This window comes from Tupaia chinensis, unplaced genomic scaffold (assembly GCF_000334495.1).
Source record: "Tupaia chinensis unplaced genomic scaffold, TupChi_1.0 Scaffold000012_1, whole genome shotgun sequence".
Lineage (NCBI taxonomy): Eukaryota > Metazoa > Chordata > Mammalia > Scandentia > Tupaiidae > Tupaia > Tupaia belangeri.
The window spans coordinates 2834395-2854726 of NW_006159442.1; the positions used below are offsets into that span (position 1 = coordinate 2834395).

At 43.7% G+C, this 20332-nt stretch overlaps 1 protein-coding gene across 2 annotated transcripts in view; it reads left to right on the forward strand.

Moving 5' to 3' along the window:
- MALT1 (MALT1 paracaspase) overlaps window positions 1-20332 on the forward strand; it is a gene marked incomplete at its 5' end in the record, with an annotated part of 70339 nt that overhangs the window by 10811 nt on the left and 39196 nt on the right. For both annotated transcript variants that reach the window (XM_014585088.1, XM_014585107.1), the window contains 4 exon segments: window positions 1717-1883; window positions 12749-12870; window positions 16670-16829; window positions 19960-20138. In XM_014585088.1, coding sequence (XP_014440574.1) covers window positions 1717-1883; window positions 12749-12870; window positions 16670-16829; window positions 19960-20138 — 628 coding nt within the window.

The following is a 20332-nucleotide window of genomic DNA, read 5'->3' on the forward strand; positions in this document are numbered from 1 at the left end:
TGCTGCCCCCAAGCTTATTTGTTTCTTACTTTCCTGAGGGGAGGTGGCCGTGACAGGTCTTACCACGTCATAATCTTCCCTCAAGGCTTCCAGCCAACCAGGATCATGTGCATGCCTGCTTGCATGTCCAGGTCAATCCCCCAAAACTTCCCATGTGGTTGTAGTATCGTGCAGCTACGCCCTACCACCCACACTACCACACCCGGGCCAGCAAACTATTTCTGTTAAAGGACAAATCAGAAATATTTTTGAATTTGCAGGCCTACTGTGTAACTCTGCCTTTATAACAGGAAAGCAGCCATAGACAGATATAAACATATACATGAATGAGCATAGCTACGTTCTAATAAAACTTTATTTACGAACATCAGGTGGCTGGACACATTTGGCCCGTGGACCCTAGTGTGCCCATCCTTAGGTATTCTAGACACTTAGCAGTACTTTTAATATCAGTAACTCTCTTCTCTTTTTGAATACACAGTACTTTTTAATTATTTTTTTTTTTGGAGAGGTTTTTGCTATAGGGCACACGTGCTCACCAGAAACACAGAGAGAGACAGAGAAATAGAAGCGAGAAATCACCCCCCCAGGAGGGATGGCCACACCGCAATCCCTTCTCCTCCATTCTCCTCTTGGGATCTTGGGCATGCATGCACACACGCCCGGTGTGAGTTTAAGCCACCAGGTCTGGGACCTGAACTGTGGTCGGCTACATGGGAGTCCAGTGACCTATCCATGACGCCAACTGCTGGTCCCAGTACTTTTAAATTTTTTGAGGGGGGCTGGCAGGGGCAAGGTGGTTAAGGGCGCTAGACTTCCACATGGCCAACCACAGTTTGAGTCCCAGCCCTGGTGGCTTGCTTTTCGCTTTCTCTCCCTTGTTCTCTCACTATGTCCCTCTCTGGTCAAATTAAAATAAATAAAAATATAAAGTTGAATAAAATAATTTTTGAGAGGTTTTTGCTATAGGGCGCATGCGCTCGCCAGAAAGATAGACAGAGACAGAGACAGAAAGTGAGAAATCACCCCCCCCAGAGAGGATGGCCATGCCACAATCCCTTCTCCTCCATTCTCCTCTCGGGATCTTGCACGCACACGCACCCGGCATGAGTTTAAGCCAGCAGGTTCGGGACTCGAATCGTGGTTGACTACATGGGAGTCCAGCAACATAGCCTTTACACTAACTGCTGGTCCCTATCACAATTTGTTTAACTAGTAATTCAGGATACTTTACTTTTTTAACTGCTGACTTTGTAACAGCGACTGTTCTATCCAATGTTGCTTTCTCTTGAATGAAGCAGTGAGTATTTCTTTCACTCCGAAGGCAGCATAACCTGGCCTACTTGTGCTTCTGTTTCAAATCACCTTGTACCTCATCATCTTCAAAGAAGGAGTAAAGAGATGTTTCTAGTCTCCCTGTTTCCCATTCCTGAATTAAAGACAAAAGTTTTTATCCAAATTTCTTCGACATCCCATTTTAAAGTTTCTGTCTTATTCTTCTAATTTCGTAATCATGGAGCTGGGTGGAAGACAGGAATAAAGAGAGGTCCACAGGGATGGAGGAGGAGGAAAGGACACTGTGTTTATAATGTGCATAACTTCTCACCGCTCACCAGGACTCGGAGTTCATTCACGACAGCCCGAGAGTGGTCCAGACGTGTAGCAGGCATGTCATGTTGCAGAAAGTCATTGACTTCAGTCATTCTTTGTTTTCAGTTGCCTGGACCTGGAGCAATGTTCCCTTAAGGTGTTGGAACCTGAAGGAAGCCCCAGCCTGTGTTTACTGAAGCTCCTGGGGGAAAAAGGCTGTACAGTCACAGAACTGAGCGATTTCCTGCAGGCCATGGAACACACCGAAGTTCTTCAGCTTCTCAGTCCTCCAGGTAGGTTTTCCCCTTAGGGATACTTCCAGAAGTTCAGAGGCAACTTAGCAGAACATATCTCATGTAACTAGGTGAATTGCGTTAAACGTTGGGAAAATGTAAATGTATAAAACCTGTTTCTTTACCCACATCGAAACAGGGTAAGACCATATAAAAAGCAAATTTCACGCATGAACATTGAATTGTCTCTTTATTTTTTAAGAGTTATTTTCTTTAATTTTATTTATTTATTTTAGTTTGACTAGAGAAGGACAGAGTGAAAGAGAGAGAGAGGGAAAGTAAGAAAGTAAGCCGCTGGATCTGGGACTCAAACTGCAGTTGGCCACATGGGAGTCCAGCACTCTTAACCACCACACCACCTGCCGGCCCAGAATTGTGGTTTTACAAACTAGCTATAGGGCTGGCAGGTGGTGTGGTGGTTAAGGCCCTGGATCCCACATGGCTGACTCCTCAGTTCAAGTCGCTGACCCTCTGACTTGAAAAACATGCCGGGTACATGTGTGTGTGCACCCAAAATCCCAAGAGGGGAATGGAGAAGAACAGATTGCGGCAGAGTCATCCTCCATAGGGGGATGTTTTTCCACTTTCTGTTTCTCTGGTGCATGCACATGCCCTGTAGCAACTTTTTTTAAAAAAATTTTTTGAGAGGTTTTTGCTATTAGATGCGCACGCTCACCAGAAACACAGAAAGAGACAGAGAGACAGAAAGCAAGAAATCACCCCCCAGGGCAATGGCCATACCGCAATCCCTTCTCCTTCATTCTCCTCTCAGGATCTTGGGCATGCACACACATGTGCCCAGCGTGAGTTTAAGCCACCGGGTCCGGGACGTGAACCGCGGTCAACTACATGAGAAGTCCAGCGATGTAACCATTAAGCCATCTGCTGGTCCCACAAACTTTTTAAAAAAATGATAATTCTCGCTCTGGGTTCTGGCACCTAGTATATTTTCGAAAGGAGCCCCAGAGGCTTGAGGCGTGCCCTCTCCTGTTTTCTCTCTCGTTGGGCTTTTGCACGGCACGTGGACTGGCCGTCTTGCCCCTGGTCTGCCCTGCTTGACCTCTGCAGTAGAGAACATCATTCTAGTGTCTGCATGTTGATGACACCCACCCCCATTTTTCAGTGCTGATCATTTGTTTCTTTGTTTGCATCCTTTGGTCATCTTAGTGGGAATCTGAGACAGGGAGTTAAATGAATGTACAGAAATTGTCTCGAACCAGAGGTCTATAATGACTTTTTTTAAAGAATTATTTATTTAATTTTATTTATTCATTCATTTATTTTAATTTGACCAGAGAGAGATCCACGGGACGGGGGCAGGGGCAAGAGTGAGAAAACAAGCCACCAGGTCCGGGAGTCAAACCTTTGTTGTCCATGTGGGAATGTCCAGTGCCTTAATCACCACACCACCTGCTGGTCTCCTACAATGATTTTTTTAAACCTTTATACTTTTATTTAAGCTTCAGTCTCTGATCCCAAAACACTAATATCGGCATCTGTGTTCTTAGAAAATGTGGATAAATTTAGGTGTACACGTCAAGATATTCTTGGGGCCAGCAGGTAGCCTGGTGGTTAAAAGCACTAAACTTCCACATGTCTGAGCACAGTTCAAGTCCCAGACCTGGCAGCCTGCTTTCTCACTCTCTCTCTCACACTCTATACCTCTCTGATCAAATTAAAATAAATAAATAAATAAAGTTAAATAAAATAATTCTTAAAATAAAAAATACTGGGACCAGCAGTTGGCGTAATGGCTATGTCGCTGGACTCCCACGTAGTCTACAGTGGTTCGAGCCCCAGACTTGGTGGACACCTTCCGGGGGGATGACCACTCTGCAGTCCCTTCTCCTCCATTCTCCTCTTGAGATTTTGGGAATGCATGCACATATCCAGCATATTTTTCAAGCATCCAGATCTAGGACTCGAACCACAAAATAAGCCATGTGGAATTCAGCCACCTTACCCTCTATGCCATCTGCTGGCCCAAGAGAGTTAACTTTTTATTTTATACATGAGCTTCATTAAGGTGAATCCTGAGTTTCATTTTGTGATAACAGCCATCTTTTAAAGACTTTTGCTTCATCTAGGGCACATGTCAGGTGGCTGTGACAGGGTCATGTGATTGCTCTTCAGTGGCATTCTTTTCGTTGGCCTCATTCCTTTTTAATTTCATATAATTTTTTTCTTGCAATTCCTTGTCGCATACGCATTGGTGTATTTCTCATAAAAATAATGGTTAAAATCATAAAAGTAAATTTTAAGATTACTTTTATTTTTCTAAGATAAATGCAAAAATTGTTGAATACTACTCTTTACTTTCCAAAATACCTTTATTTTGATTTTTAGTTTCATGATTCTATGAAGAGACTGAACAGTGCTCCTACAAACATTTGAATTTTGCAAGCAAACATTTATGTTGAAAATGAGTCTTATAAAAGTTATTTGGCCAAAGTCACAGTTATTGAAAGAGATCAGAATAAAAACCAGGACCGGCCCCATAGCTAAGTTCTTAAGCACTGTGCATTTGGGAGCTAGATCGCACATGCCAACCATGGTTCAAACCCCAGCTTCAGCACTTCGACAAACATGGCGGGCACAGGTACACACAGAATCCTGATGAAATCGAGGTGATATTGTGGCATGGCCATGCCCCATCAGGATGTGGTTTCTCCCTGTCTTTCTCTGTGTATGTGTCTCTCTCTCTGGCAGGAGAACATTTCCTCTGGCAATCCAAAAAATCAAACAGGTCTTCTGACCCTGAACTGAACTCAATCCAGATTTCTGGATTGCTTGAGAAACTGAGTTATGGATCATTACCTCAGTTGCCTTGTTGACTCATGAACTTCATTTTTTTTCTCCTTGCCAACTTAAAAAGAACTCAGATATTGTATCTTACTTATAAGAGGGTTTTTTGTTCCATGAATGTCAGGAAATTGGCAATTATTCCCAGAAGGAAAATAGCAAGTGAAAAGATAGTCTGGCTAGGACTGAGGGTGAGGAAGTCGAGAGGTAGAAAGGGAGTGGTAAGCGAGGTCTGAAAGAATGTTTCTGCACAGGATGTTCGGGGGAGTCTTGGGCAGTGTAATAGAGTAAGAGAAGTGATGTGAGAGACTGGATTTGGCCAGACTAGTAACACATGTCAGTTGTCTCGTAAGAGGGACAAACTTGGATATGCATCAGTTGTGTCATAGGGGTTTGTTGTTGGGGCCCAGTGGGACATGTAAGTACTTATCAGTGATACCTTAGAAAATTTCAGGATACCGGGAACCAGCAGTTAGTGTAATGGCCATGTTGCTGGGCTCCCATGTAGTCGACCATGGTTCACGTCCCGGACCTGGTGGCTTAAACTCACGCCAGGCACATGTGCGTGCATGCCCAAAATCCCAAGAGGAGAATGGAGGAGAAGGGATTACGGCATGACCATCCCCCCAGGGGGTGATTTCTCACTTTCTGTCTCTATATCTCTCTCTGTCTGGCGAGCACACGCGCCCTGTAGCAAAAATCTCTCCAAAAAAAAAAATTCTTTTTCAGAATACCTTTGAAGAAGAAAGTTATATAGAAGCTACTGGAAAAAATCTTTTGGGTTCATGGCCTCAGAAAATAGATGTCCTTTGGGGCCGGCAGGTGGTGTGGCTGGGGGCGCTGGATTCCCACATGGTCGACCACAGTTCAGGTCCTGGACCTGGTGGCTTGCTTGCTGCCTTTCCCTTTCTCTCACTCTGTCATTCTCTGGTCAAATTAAAAAATAATAACAAATGAAATTAAATAAATAAGTAGTTCTTCTTTTCTCTTTTTTTTTTTTTGGAGAGATTTTTGCTATAGGGCCATGCGCTCGCCCCACAGACAGAGAGGGACAGGGAGACAGAAAGCAAGAAATCACCCCTCCGGGGGGGTGGCCATGCCACAATCCCTTCTCCTCCGTTCTCCTCTCAGGATCTTGGGCATGCACACACACACGCCCAGCATGAGTTTAAGCCACCGGGTCCGGGACTCGAACCACGGTACATGGGAGTTCAGCGACTTAGCCATTACACTAACTGCTGGTCCCATAAGTAGTTCTTCTTTTAAAAAGGAAAGAAAATAGATGTAATTCAGTGTATGCAGTAAATCTCCTCCTGGATAGAACCAGCAGGTGGCATAATGGTTATGTCACTGGACTCCCACACAGTTGACCATGGTTCGAGTCCCACACCCGGGGGCCTACAACTCACACTGGGTGCATGTGCATGTGTACCCAAGATCCCAAGAGGAGAATGGAGGAGTAGGGATAGTGGCATAGCTATCTTCTCCCCCACACCATCCCCCCGTGATTTCTCACTTTCTGTCTCTCTTTCTGGTGAGCACATGTGCCCTACAGCAAAAATCTCTCTTTAAAAAAAATAAAATAAAAACAAAAACTGTTCCTGGAAAAGGTGTTTGTAAAATATTGAGATGCACTGTGAAAGGAAATAACTTAAAGAGAAGATCTTGTGAATCCTTTTGTCAAATCAGGAATTATCCTAATTTATCTTTTGTAATTTGCACAGGCTTTTCAATTTTCTTCTATTGTTTAGTGCCATGCATTGTTTTTATCTGTGTGTATATTGAAAGCGCAATCCTTAGTTCCATCATACCTAGTCAAATTCTCCCAGGCTTACAGGAAATCAAGTAACTCTCTTGACTTTTTGCAGATGTTATCTGAAAATACACTTGTTTGCCAGGAAGCTGTGCATTCGCCATTTACAATCGAACTTTCATTTGTATGCCTTGGTGCATCCTACTTAGCACTGTGCCATAGTCTCTCCTTCCCTTTGTTCAGCACCCTCTGACTCGTGGGTGCCGTAGGAGGTGGTTTAGGGCTGACCATGGTTCCCTGTCACACAGGCTATGTGGGAGGAAGGAAATATGTGTGGTTAGACATGGGAGGTATTGCAACTCCTTTCTTTACTACTCACCAGGGGTGCTTTCCAAATCACATTTTGCCTTTTAATTCTTAGTCTTTTTGAAGCAAGAATTCATGTATTTTGTGCTTGTTGAGGACTAGACTACTGAAATTGTTGATGTCTAGGACAAATATAAACCATGAGTTTGAATGGACAGTTTGGCCTTTTACCACACAGGCTCCAACTAGCCAGGGCCACTCATATATATGGATGTTTTTCAAGAAACACTATAAATATGTTTTCCTCTTGATTTTCTTGATAACATTTTCTTTTTTCTAGTTTACTTTAGGAATACAGGATATAATGTATGTAACATACAAATTATGTGTTGAGTGTTTATATCATTGGTAAGGCTCTGGTTAACCGTAGGCTATTAGGAAAGGTACTGGAGAGTCAGAAGTGTGATTTTCAACTGCATGGGGGAGAGTCAGCACCCCAACCCCATAATAGCTGTTCACTCCAGAAATGGTGGTGGTGTGCAGTCAGGCCATGACATTGAAAACGGTGATTCGTGGAGAGCTTCATCGACAGGCCCAATACATTACGCCTGAAGGATGAGGAAGTGAGGAGGAGGCATTGAAGGATCACCACCAAGATTTCATCCTGAGTAACTAGACTGCTGGTGGTGGGCTGCAAGACCGGCTTACTTCCCCAACAAGGGGGAGACTACGGGCACTGATGAGGAATAGACGTCGTGTGTGGGAGGATGTGGAACGTCCTTAAGTGTGAGACCACCATAAGATTCCCTATTTTGATCAGCCAGTGGCATAACGGTTAAGGCAGCAGGATCAGGGCCAGCAGTTAGCGTAATGGCTATGTCGCTGGACTGCCATGTAGTTGACTGCGGTTCGAGTCCTGGATCCGATGGCTGAAACTCATGCCAGGCACATGTGTGTACGTGCCCAAGATCCCGAGAGGAGGATGGAGGAGAACAGATTGTGGCGTGGCCATTCCCCCTGGGGGATGATTTCTTGTGATTTCTTGTTTTCTCTCTCCCTCCCTATCTCTCCAATGAGTGCGCATACTGTATAGCAAACCAAAAAAAAAAAAAAAAAACCCAGATTTAAATCCAAGTTACCCAAAGTCCTGTGTTTTTCAGATGTATACTTGTTTTATTTTCCAACCTAAACTTGGAAAATCAGAATTTTTGTACCTTAAAGTTGTAACATGAGACTCTCCTGGCAGATGAGCAGTCAATATGGGGACATTAAAATACAGTGTCGTGCAAGAGAAAATGATCAGCAGACCCAGGAATGTATGTAAACAAGTAATTAGTTATGGAGCAGTGTACCACGGCAGAGTAAAAAATGACATTGGCAATTTAGCGTATACTTCCCAAAAGAAGAACAGGAGATCTATTTCCAAATGTATACAACATGGTGTAATGTTCAAAGTGAATTATGCCTAGGGGCCAGCAGGTGGTGTGATGGTTAAGGTGCTGGCCTCCCACATGGCCAACCATGGTTTGAGTCCTAAACCTGGCACCCTGAAAATCATATTTGGCACATGTGTGTGCATGCCCAAAATCCCACGAGAAGAAGGGAGGAGAAGGGATTGCAGCATGGCCATCTCTCCTGGAGGGTAATTTCTGACTTCCCCTCTGTCTGACTCTGGCTTTCTTCGATGAACACATGTGCCTTACAGCAAGAAAAAAAAATTGTTTTAAATAAATACACCTATATATTATATACTGTATGCATGCTTTGAAAAGCTACCCCGTATACCACAAAGATGCACAATGTTATATAAGCCATAAATAACAATTAATAAATAAAAAAATAGGGACCCAGCAGATAGCGTAAGAGTTACATCACTGGGGACCAGCAGTTAGCGTGATGGCTATGTCGCTGGACTCCCACATAGTCGACCGTGGTTCAAGTCCCGGACCCGGTGGCTTAAACTCACGCTGGGCGCGTGTGTGTGCGTGCCCAAGATCCTGAGAGGAGAATGGAGGAGAAGGGATTGCGGTGTGGCCATCCCCCCTGGGGGGTGATTTCCTGCTTTCTGTCTCTCTGTCTCTGTCTGTCTGGCGAGCGCACACGCCCTATAGCAAAAACCTCTCAAAAAAAAAAAAAAAAAGAGTTACATCACTGGACTCTCACATTACCGACCATTGTTCAAGTCCCAGACCGGGAGGCTTCAAACTCATGCCAGGTGCGTGTGCACGCAAGCCCAAAATTCTGAGAGCAGAATGGAGAAGGGATTATGGTGTGGCCATGTCCCCTGGGGGTAACGTCTTGTTTTCTGTCTCTCTGTCTCTTTGGCAAGCGTATACATCCTATGGGAACAGTCTCTCTAAAGAATAAATAAATCAGTAAAACATGGTGGTGTGAGTTTGCTGGCTTCAGCAAGAGTGCCCTTTCCATTTTCCAGCTTTTTACCAACGTGTATTATAGAACTCAGAAAAATTCTGAATTCCATCCTGTGCTAATTGCCCTTAACATAAACACTTGGTGAATGTGAAATCTCTTCATTGAAAAGAGTTTCTAATTCTTTCTGAGAGGCTCTACTGTATTTACTGAAGATTTTCAAAGGTTCTTCTAGATCCTCAAACATGATAGATATGCAATAAGTACTTACTCATTTTGAACTTTGGTTTCTTTCGGATATGGATTTTTCATATATATATTTTATATCCTTTTTTTCCCCTAGAAAACTTAGTACCTTTTGTTGTATTAAGATTGCTCTTGGAGGGCCAGTAAGTGGCATGATGGTTAAAGCTCTGGACTCCCACATGGCTGACTGTAGTTCGAGTCTTGGACCTAGCAGCTTGCTTTCTCACTTTTTCTCGCATTCTCTTTGTCTCTCTCTGGTGAGTGCACGTGCCCTATATCAAATTTAAATGATAATAATGAATTTAAAATTAAATAATTTATTTCAAGAAATAAAGATGCAGGCCAGCAGGTGGCATGGTGGTTAAGGGCGCTGGACTCCCACGTGACTGACAGGTTTGATTCCCAGGCCTGGTGGCTTGCTCTCTTGCTCACTCACTCACTCACTTGTGTGCACACGTGCTTTGTCTCTCTCTGGTCAAATTTCAATATATAAATAAAGTTAAAAAAAGAATTCTTTAAAAAATAAATTTTTAAGAATAATAAATAAACAAAGATGCTATTGGGCCAGCAGGTGATATGGAAGTTAGGTGCTGGATCTCATGTGGCCAACTGCATGGTTTGGGTCCTAGACCCAGTGCCTCGAAAAGCAGGCTGAGTGCATGTGCATTTGTGCCCAAACTCTCAAGAGGAGGATGAAGGAGAAGGGATTGCAGTGTGGCCATCTCCCTTGGAGGGTGATATTCTCTCTCTCTCTCTCTCTCTCTTTCTCTCTCTCTCTCGCAAGTATACACACCCTATAGCAAAAAAAGAAAAAAAATGCTATTATTCACAGCATCTTTACTTGTAATATTTGTTCCATTCCTTCTGATTGGTGGGCTATAGAGGAAAAAGATACTATTTACAAGAAAACACTCAGAATAGACAAGAAAATGAAACTAGGTAGTGGAAATTAAGTTCTTTAAGTTTTTTTTTTCTTTTTCTTTTTGGAGAGATTTTTACTATAGAGCCTGTGTGCTCTCCAGAAAAACAGAGAGACGGAAAGTGAGAAATCACCCCAGGGGGGGTGGCCACACCACAGTCCCTTCTCCTCCATTCTCCTCTCGGGATCTTGGGCACGCACCCACACACTCCTGGTCCTGGGACTTGAACTGCGGTCGACTACATGAGAGTCCAGCGACGTAGCCATTATGCCATCTGCTGGTCCATAAGTTCTTTAAGTTTTAATGATCTTTTCTCCTTCCTTCCTGAAAGCCAGTTAAGCCAGTTTTATATATCCCAACCATGCCAAATGTAAAATTTCCTAACTTTGGTTTCTTCCATGTCAATTATGCACCATAAATCACCTCAAAACTGGAAACTTAAACGACCACTGTAATTTCTGAGGGTAGGAATACAGGAGCAGCTTACCAGCTGGGTGTCTGGCTGAGGGTCTCATGAAGCAACAGTGGCTGTCAACCAGGGCTGGAGCTGGAGGCATCTGGAGGGTCAGCAGGGGTTAGAAAATCCTGTGAGATGGTTCACTCACATGGCTGTGGGTTCAGAGCCCTCATTTCCTCCCTGGCTGCCAGCAGGAGGCCCAAGTTTCTGTCCTTACCACCTGGGCCTCTCTGCAGAGCTCCTGCAGAGTCCTCATGGCTTGGCAGCCTGCATCCCCAGGTGGGTGATCAATGGCAGACAGGAGGAAAGCAGCGGGCATTCCGTGCTTGACTCCTGGATTTTCTTCCAAGTTCCTGTCAAGTTTCCCAAGTACCAGTGCTGTTAGTTATTGCTCAAATGAGACATGTTTTCATCACAAGTATCAAATGTATATCCTTCTGCTCTGTTTCTGTGCCTTTTCACTTCCAAAATCATTTTTATTTCCATAGTAAGTCATAATATAATCATCTGAAGACGCTTTCATCGGCACAGTCTTAGTCTGTTTCATGCTGCTATAACAGCAGACTGAGTAATTTATAGAGAAGAAAATGTTATGTCTCACAATTGCAGGGGCTGAGAAGTCCACAATCATGTCTAAATACCTGAGAAGGAGGTTCCTGATGCATCCTCCGTGGAATGAAGAGAAGCGCGAGCAAGGATAAATGTCTTCTCTTCACAAGAGAGAATAGCAGAAGAGAGGCAAACCTGTCCCCATCAGACCTTTTCATCACAGCATTAGTCCACCCGAGAGGCCAGAGCCCTCATTATTGAACCCCTCCCCTTAGGCCCCACCTCTCAACACTATTGCACTGGGAATGATGTTCCTGACACATAATTTTGAAGGGGACGTCTTCAGACCATAGTAGACATTTAAACGTGACACTTGCACTTAACTCAGTTTGAGGGCTATCCATATGACTATTTATGACCAAGTAACTCTATGGCATGAGCTGGCACCGAGAACTATGTCATGACTACCACCTGGCAGGCCTCTATTGTAAGGCACATATGATTTCAGAAATGTTAGAATGTAGAGGGTTAAAGCCAGGAACCAGATCATGGTTGGGACCCGCATGGGGAAGGCCCTGGAATTGTATCCTGAGACCTCCCTGAACACACAGGGCATGTGCATGCATGCTGCATGGTCGAGGCTGGCTACGGCTGAGAGTAGATCATTGTGGGGTTTGTTTTTTTGAAAGGATTTTGCTATAGGGCGCGTGCACTCGCCAGAAAGACAGAGAGAGTCAGAAAGCGAGAAATCACCCCCCAGAGTGGATGGCCGTGCCACAATCTCTTCTCCATTCTCCTCTCAGGATCTTGGGCACGCACACACATGCACCCGGTGTGAGTGTAAGCCACTGGGTCCGGGACTCGAACCACAGTCGACTATATGGGAGTCCAGTTACATAGCCATTACGCCAACTGCTGGTCCCTCGAGGGTAGATCATGGTGTGAGAATCCTTTTGGGGTGCTTGTCCTGAAGGTGTGCACACACCTGTGTGCCTCTCTAATAGAAGAAATAAGTGAATACATTTTTTCTAAAGTTTTTTCATGTATTTCTAGGAATCGAGAAACGTGGCAAATAATTACCCCCCTAAGACAGTAGATCAAAGTCTTAGGCAAGGTAACTTCCCTCGTGGGTTCACAAAGTCCGCAGCTCACAAATGTCTATTCTTCTGTTGTTGTTGTGAGAGATTTACACTTACACATAATGTACGTCTTTGTGAGGTACGGTATGGTTTTTCAAAGCATGCACATGGGGTGTAATAATCAAATCAGTGATATAGACATACTTATCCAATCCAACATGGACTGTGACGTTATACACCAACTCCTAGTCTGATGCGGAGGATGGGAATGAGTGATTTATGACAAGGATAGATGTGTATTTACTTCCAGAATTTTTCTTGTTTGATTTAGACATATGAGCCATTTAAACTCTTCTGTGACTTCAACTTGTGTTTGTTTTAAGGAATAAAGATCACCGTACACCCAGAATCAAAGGCAGTGTTGGCTGGACAGTGTGTAAAACTGTGTTGCCGAGCAACTGGACACCCTTTTGTGCAATATCAATGGTTCAAAATGAATAAAGAGGTAATTTTTTCTAAACATGTTTTTTGTTTGAGCATCTGGGACATGTTTTATACTGAGGTGCTGAAAATTAGAGAGGAAGAGATGTAGACAAAACAATTTTTTAAAAACTTGACTTTAGAGAGACTAGCATTTAGCGTAATGGCTATGTCACTGGACTCCCACATAGTCGACCGCAGTTCGTGTCCCGGACCCGGTGGCTTAAAACTCACGCCGGGTTCGTGTGCATGCGTGCCCAAGATCCCGAGAGGAGAATGGAGCAGAAGGGATTGTGGCGTGACCATCCCCCCTGGGGGGGTGATTTCTTGCTTTCTGTCTCTCTGTTTCTCTCTGTCTGTCTGGTGAGCACACGTGCCGTATAGCAAAAACCTCTCCAAAAAAAAAAAAAAAAACTTGACTTCAGATGTGTTACATTTGAAATGCTTATTATACATCAAATAAATAATGCCTAGTGACTCAACTAGAGAACGTGGATATCTGGTAAGGCAGCATTGAGAGTTTACATAGCAGATAAACCAATAAAGAGACAGAAAAATCTGCCAGAGAGATAGAGAGAAAACCAAGAGAGATTGGCATGAAAGTCTGAAATGGAAAGTATTTGAAGAAGAAGAGTGGCCAGCTTCATGTTCCTGAGAACAGATGTGTGGTCAAGGGAGGTTTATTTGGGTTGTTGTGTTTTGTTTCATAAGATAGAAGGTACTAGAATGTTTTTTAAAACAATGCAGTGAAAGGGAGGGTAGATGCTAATAAGGCAGAGAAAACATTGCAGAAGCAAGGTCGGAGAGGACAGGAGTGTTGGAGAAGAAAAACTTTCCTTCTACCCATTTAAGTTTTAGGTCCAGTGTCTGGGAGCCTGCAGATTAACAGACAAGAGACAGGTCATTGGAGAAAAACCTTATTTGTATGTATAGAAGAGCTTACAGGGCCCACTGGTGGCATAGTGGGTAAGGTGGCTGGATCCTACATGGCCAACTGCACAGTTCAAGTCCTAGACCCAGGGCTTGAAAAACAGGAGTATGTGTGCATGCGTGCGTGCGTGCGTGCATACCCAAAATCTTGAGGGGAGACTGGAGAAGAAGAGACATGACATGGCCATCTCTCAGGGGCAATTTCTCACTTTGCTTCCCTCTCTCCTCTCTGTCTGTCTCTGGTAAGTGCATGGGCCATATCACAAATTTTTTTAAATAATAATAAATAAATAAAACAGCTGAACTTAGTAAAAAAGGTACAAAAGAAGTCATTTGTTAAATGGTTAAAGTTAGAGGTTTCTATGCCTAATTTAGTAAGGAAATGAGAGGAGGGGGAAAACCTCTCTGGAAAGAACAAGCAGATTTCTTTAGGGAACCCAAGGGGCGAGAGGGAAGTATGAGAGGGAAGTTTATGATATCGCTTGTTCATGCAGTCCCTGTGGCATTTCTAACTAAGTGTGGCCATAAAACTCTCCAGAGGGGTTTTATGGTAGGTTTCCTCTTCATCTCCTTCCTGGGAGTGAAAGTCAGCCCCAGAGGGGATTTATGGCTACCTCATTCAGACTAGTTTCTGCTTTAGTCAGATAAAATAAGCCTTGAGAAGACTTCTTTCTGCATCTGTCAAATCTCAGATGTCTTCTAGCTTCATGTATCTTCACGCCAACTCTAAAGGCCCCGAGTAGGTCCCCATGTATCCTTAGCCTCAATAGCCTTTGTTAGGAAGATGCATTTTGTATTTTTTTAAAAGAATTATTTTCTTTAACTTTATTTATTTGTTTGTTTGTTTTATTTGACCAAAGAGGGACAGAGCAAGATATGTAGAGAGAGAAAGCGAGAGAGCAAGCCACCAGGTCTGGGACTCGAACCACAGTCGGCCATGTGGGAGTCCAGCCCCCTTAACCTCCATGCCACCTCCCGGCCCTGCATTTTGTATTTTAACAAGAGGGAAAAGAGCAGTTATAAATGGGCACAGACATGCCCAGGTTTGTGATTTGGTGGCGGGATGGGAGAATTTCTGTCAGAAGTCAGTGTCGGAGAGAAGTAGGACTTCTCCCAGGAGAAGATTCGAGGAGAGGGAGCGTGTCCATTCATCACCCAGAAGGCAGGCAGACATGGTGGCTAGCACAGGAGGAGCGTCAAGCAGTACTGAAGTGCAGTCTGTCATCCCAGATGCCACATCTTCAGCACCGTGTTCTTGCCTGGTGCAGGTACTGAGGGGAGAGAGTGGAACTCATTGGCTGAGGGTTGGTGGGAGAGAAGGGTGAGCCTGTTAACGTACTTTGCCAGGAAGTTATGGTGTAAAAGGAGGCACTCGAGTAGGCCCCTGGGCAGTGCACCAACGGTGGGTGTAGTCGGCAAATTCCAAGAGAAGGAAACCTAACTGTGGTGGCAGGAGCCCAGGGAAGAGCTCGGATAACCCTGACGCCATTCCTTCCCATCACTGATGTGCTTGTCTGGGACTCGAACCACAGTCGGCCATGTGGGAGTCCAGCCCCCTTAACCTCCATGCCACCTCCCGGCCCTGCATTTTGTATTTTAACAAGAGGGAAAAGAGCAGTTATAAATGGGCACAGACATGCCCAGGTTTGTGATTTGGTGGCGGGATGGGAGAATTTCTGTCAGAAGTCAGTGTCGGAGAGAAGTAGGACTTCTCCCAGGAGAAGATTCGAGGAGAGGGAGCGTGTCCATTCATCACCCAGAAGGCAGGCAGACATGGTGGCTAGCACAGGAGGAGCGTCAAGCAGTACTGAAGTGCAGTCTGTCATCCCAGATGCCACATCTTCAGCACCGTGTTCTTGCCTGGTGCAGGTACTGAGGGGAGAGAGTGGAACTCATTGGCTGAGGGTTGGTGGGAGAGAAGGGTGAGCCTGTTAACGTACTTTGCCAGGAAGTTATGGTGTAAAAGGAGGCACTCGAGTAGGCCCCTGGGCAGTGCACCAACGGTGGGTGTAGTCGGCAAATTCCAAGAGAAGGAAACCTAACTGTGGTGGCAGGAGCCCAGGGAAGAGCTCGGATAACCCTGACGCCATTCCTTCCCATCACTGATGTGCTTCCATAGCCTTCTCCACCTCGACTGTGAAGGAAGTGGAATATAGTTTGGTTAAGGGGTCTTTCCTCACAAAGAATTTTGCAGATGAGACAGTGGGGTCTCCAAGTAAAATGTCTTGCCCATTTACTCAAAGCTAATTTGGCCAGAACTGAAAGCACTACGTAGCCAGATCTAATTCTGTGTTCTCTCCATGCCACTGAGGGGTTTGCCACATCGTGGCTACATAACTCATAAATAGTGCAGTCATAGGTCCTTCCACAGCAAAAGCATTGAACTGGTTCAATGACAGGACAGGGTAGTGTTCTGCTGGGGAGCTTTTGTGAGCTGTTGGGAGGGCAGAGAAATGCTTTGGTTGAGAGAATTGTCAAAGCCTGTAGATTTCTGAGGCTTCGTCCTACAGAAATCAAGATTGTTATGCTTGGGACCAGCAGGTGACTTGCTGGTTAAGGGTACTGGACTCTCACATGGCCGACCATGGTTCAAGTCTTGGACCTGGCGGCTTTCTCCCTCTCTCTACCTCTCTCCCTCTCCCCCTCTCCCCCTCTCTCCCTCTCTGGTCAAATTCAAATAAATAAATGAATAAATAAATAAAGTTAAATAAAATAATTTTTTTAAAAAAAGATCGTTATGCTTTAACTAACAAGTACTTTAAACCTGAGGGAGAGAAAGAGAGACTTCCGAAGCTCCACGCTGAAGTCAGAGATTTGCACAGTGTGTTTTGTAAGACAGGATTTTTTGATAAGTTATTCACTTATGTTCTGTTCACTGATTTTTTTTTTCACAGATTCCATATGGAAATGCATCAGAACTTATTTTTAAGGAAGTACATGTAAAAGACGCAGGTTTTTATGTCTGCCGAGTGAATAATAATTTCACCTTCGAATTCAGCCAGTGGTCACAGCTGGATGTTTGCCAAGTCACTGACGTAACAGAAAGCTTCCAGAGTAAGTGATAAAAAGAAGTTGAATGCTAGGATGGAGACTGCCTTGTTTCATTTTACTTTAAATATTTCCCTCTAGACAATTTGAGAGCATCAACAATTGTACCAAAAGCTCCTGTGTGCATTTCATGTAATATATCATCAACGGTTAAGGTTTGATCCCAGGTGCTTTCTCTTTCTCTATACACACGTATTCCAGGGGACTTCAAAATGTTCATGGAGGGGCCAGCAGGTGGCGTGGTGGTTAGGGTGCTGGGCTACCACATGCCTAATAGCAGCTCAAGTCCTGGGCCTGACAGCTTGCTTTCTCACTTTCCTTCTCTCTCTATCTCCCTCTGGCGCCCTATAGCAAATTAAGAAGTGATGATAATAATAAGTGAAATTAAATAAATAATACTTTTTTTAAAGTTCATGAAAGATGAAATTGAAGTATGAGTTTACCTTGGTGGAAAAAAAATGTTTAGTGCATTTATAGATTTCATAATATACGCTTGCGCCATGACTTTTTGAAGACCTTCCCAGTCTGGTCCCTGCCCCTGGCCTCTGCAGCTCCGACTCCTGTCATGGCCCTGTGCCCGTCTCACAGATGGCATCTACACTCAAGCTCAGTCTCCCCGTAACCTCCGTTTTCTTGACGGTGCCTTGCCTGTTCACAGCTCCAAGCTTTGCATCAGTTCTTCCATCTGAATACCTTTTCTGTCTTGCAGACCCTCAGGGTTCTTTCCGTTCTCACCTCCCTCTTCTCTCTCGGCACTCTGATTTCACCTTTATGACAGAACTCATTACATTGCTTTCAGAATTACATATTTGCCTAGCCATCTGAGCTCCCCGGGGGCAAGGAGTAGTTCTTAGCTCCCCTTTCTCTCTCTGATTCTTAGAACAAAGCTGGCACACGGTGGTCACTCAGTTACGTGATTCGGTGAGCACCGTCACGAGGTAGGGCTTTGGTCTTCGGTGTTGCAGTTGTTCTAAACTAAGCATAAGAGAGAGCCCCTGACCACTAATTCCTTAGAGAAAGATCAGGAAGAAAAGGTTAGCTGTTGCATTTGAAAGTACGGGGACTCCAAAGTGTCGTTTGCCACCTTTCTCCCTCCAAAAGTTATTCTTTTGAACACAATTCTGTTCTATTGTAGGTATTATTGTCAAGCATGTCTGCCTATTCATCTCAACTCCAGAGGGGAAAGTCTGGATCTTAGTCATCTTTAATGAAGCCAAATATTTAGCAACCATTTATTCTATTTTTTCCATTTTATCTCTTTTTATTGGCCTTAGTTATGTGGGGTATTTTTTAGTGGCTGCTCTAGAGATTATAATATGCCTCTGTAACTTATCCTTAATATGCTTTCAAAGTTTATTCTACTTTAGCAACAGTGAAAGAACCTCAGCATAGAGTACTTCCAGCCTCCCACCCATTCTCCATGTGCTTGTTATACATTTTACTTCCACGCTGGTTATTAACTCTTGTTGTTACTTTTTAGTCCATCTTTTGAATATATATATATACATATAAATATATATACATATAAATATATATACATATATACACACATACACATATGTACACACAGAGAGACACACACATATTGTATATGTGTATATAATATTAAAAGGTTTTTTTAAAAAATGTGTATCAGGATGACCGGCAGGTGGCATGGTGGTTAAAGGCGCCGGACTCCCACGTGGCTGACCATGGTTTTAGTCCTAGGCCAGGCCACTTACTTTCTCACTTTCCCTTTCTCTGATCAAATTAAAAATCAATAAATAAAGTTAAATAAAATAATCCTTATAAAAAAATGTGTACTGGCATAGTTACCGGTTGTGAAGCTCTTTATCCTTTCTTGCTGACCAAGGGTGCTCTCCAGTATCATTTCGCTATGGCAAAGAATCTCCTTTAACATTTCTTTCTTTCTTTTTTTTTTTTGGTAGGGGGAGAGATTTTTGCTATAGGGTGCATGCGCTCACTGAAGAGTCAAGAGACTGAAAGTGAGAAATCACCCCCCACGGGGGATGGCCATGCCGCAATCCCTTCTCTTCCATATTCCTCTTGGGATCTTCAGTACACATGCACACACGCCTGGCCTGAGTTTAAGCCACCAGATCTGAGACTCGAAGCACAGTCAACTACCTGGGAGTCCAGCAACATAACCATTACTCTATCTGCTGGTCCCTCCTTTAATATTCTTATAGGTCAGGTCTGCTGCTTGTCTGTAATTTCTAAACATTATTTGTGAAAAATGTATCTATACACAAATTACCCCAGCATTTGGAATCTGAGAGTCTGGGAGATGTCATTAAAAATTTTTTTAAATGAAGAGTAAAGGCCAGCAACATGACTGTAATTCACCTGGACTCACACAGGTAGGTTTGAGTCCCAGGGCCTCCCTGTGCATGCCAGGTGCTACACATGTGCCTGTGACCCTGACTGGCTAAGGGTGGCCGTAGAATCATGGCATAAGGACCGGCTGGGGTGCTCCCGGTCTGTCTTTGTCTCTCTCATGGAAGGAATAAATAAACTTTTTCAAATTATTTATTTATTTAATTTTATTTGTTATTATAATTAGTATTATTATTTTCATTTGACCAGAGAGAGAAAAGGAAAGCAAGAAAGCAAGCCTCCAGGTCCGGGACTTGAACTGCAATCAGCCATGTGGAAATCCTTAACCACCATGCCACCTGCTGGCCCCAATAAACTCATTTTTAAAATGAAGGGTAAAATGAAGGGTAAAATGACACATCTTTTTTTTTTTTTTTTTTTTTGAAATAAAGGGAAAAATAAAGGGAAAACAGACACATTTTTTTTTTTTTTTTTTTTTTTTTGAGCGGTTTTTACTATAGGGTGCATGCGCTCGCCAGAAAGACAGAGAGAAAGTGAGAAATCACCCCCAGAAGGGCTGGCCACACCTCAATCCCTTCTCCTCCATTCTTCTCTCGGGCTCTTGGGCACACACGCACACACACTCTGCATGAGTTTAAGCCACCGAGTCCAGGACTCAAACCATGGTCAGCTACATGGCAATCCATCAATGTAGCCATTATGTCATCTGCTGGTCCCTGACACATCTGTTTTTTTAACTATAGGAAAAATTTGCTTTTATTTTCAACCTGAAGATTTTATTTTTTTCTTTTACTTTAAGGAAGTTCGGATGGCATCTCTGAATCCAAGTTGCAAATCTGTGTTGAACCGAAGTCCCAAACACTAATGCCAGGCAGCACATTGGTTTTGCAGTGTGTGGCTGTTGGAAGCCCCCTTCCTCACTACCAGTGGTTCAGGAATGAATCACCATTAACACATGAGACAAAAAAGCTATTCATGGTAGGAAGTTGACTTGGGGGGTATTTTGCCGGGGCTAATATTTAAAACAAATGTTCTTCTTGAATTTAAGGCGAACATTACAACTCCTCTTTGGAGGGTTTTCAGTGTTTTTACTTTAAGTCCCTTGTGGTTGAATATTAATTAATTCTTCGATTTGGGAAAGTGCTAGAATTCAACATTGGCTTTATGTGAAT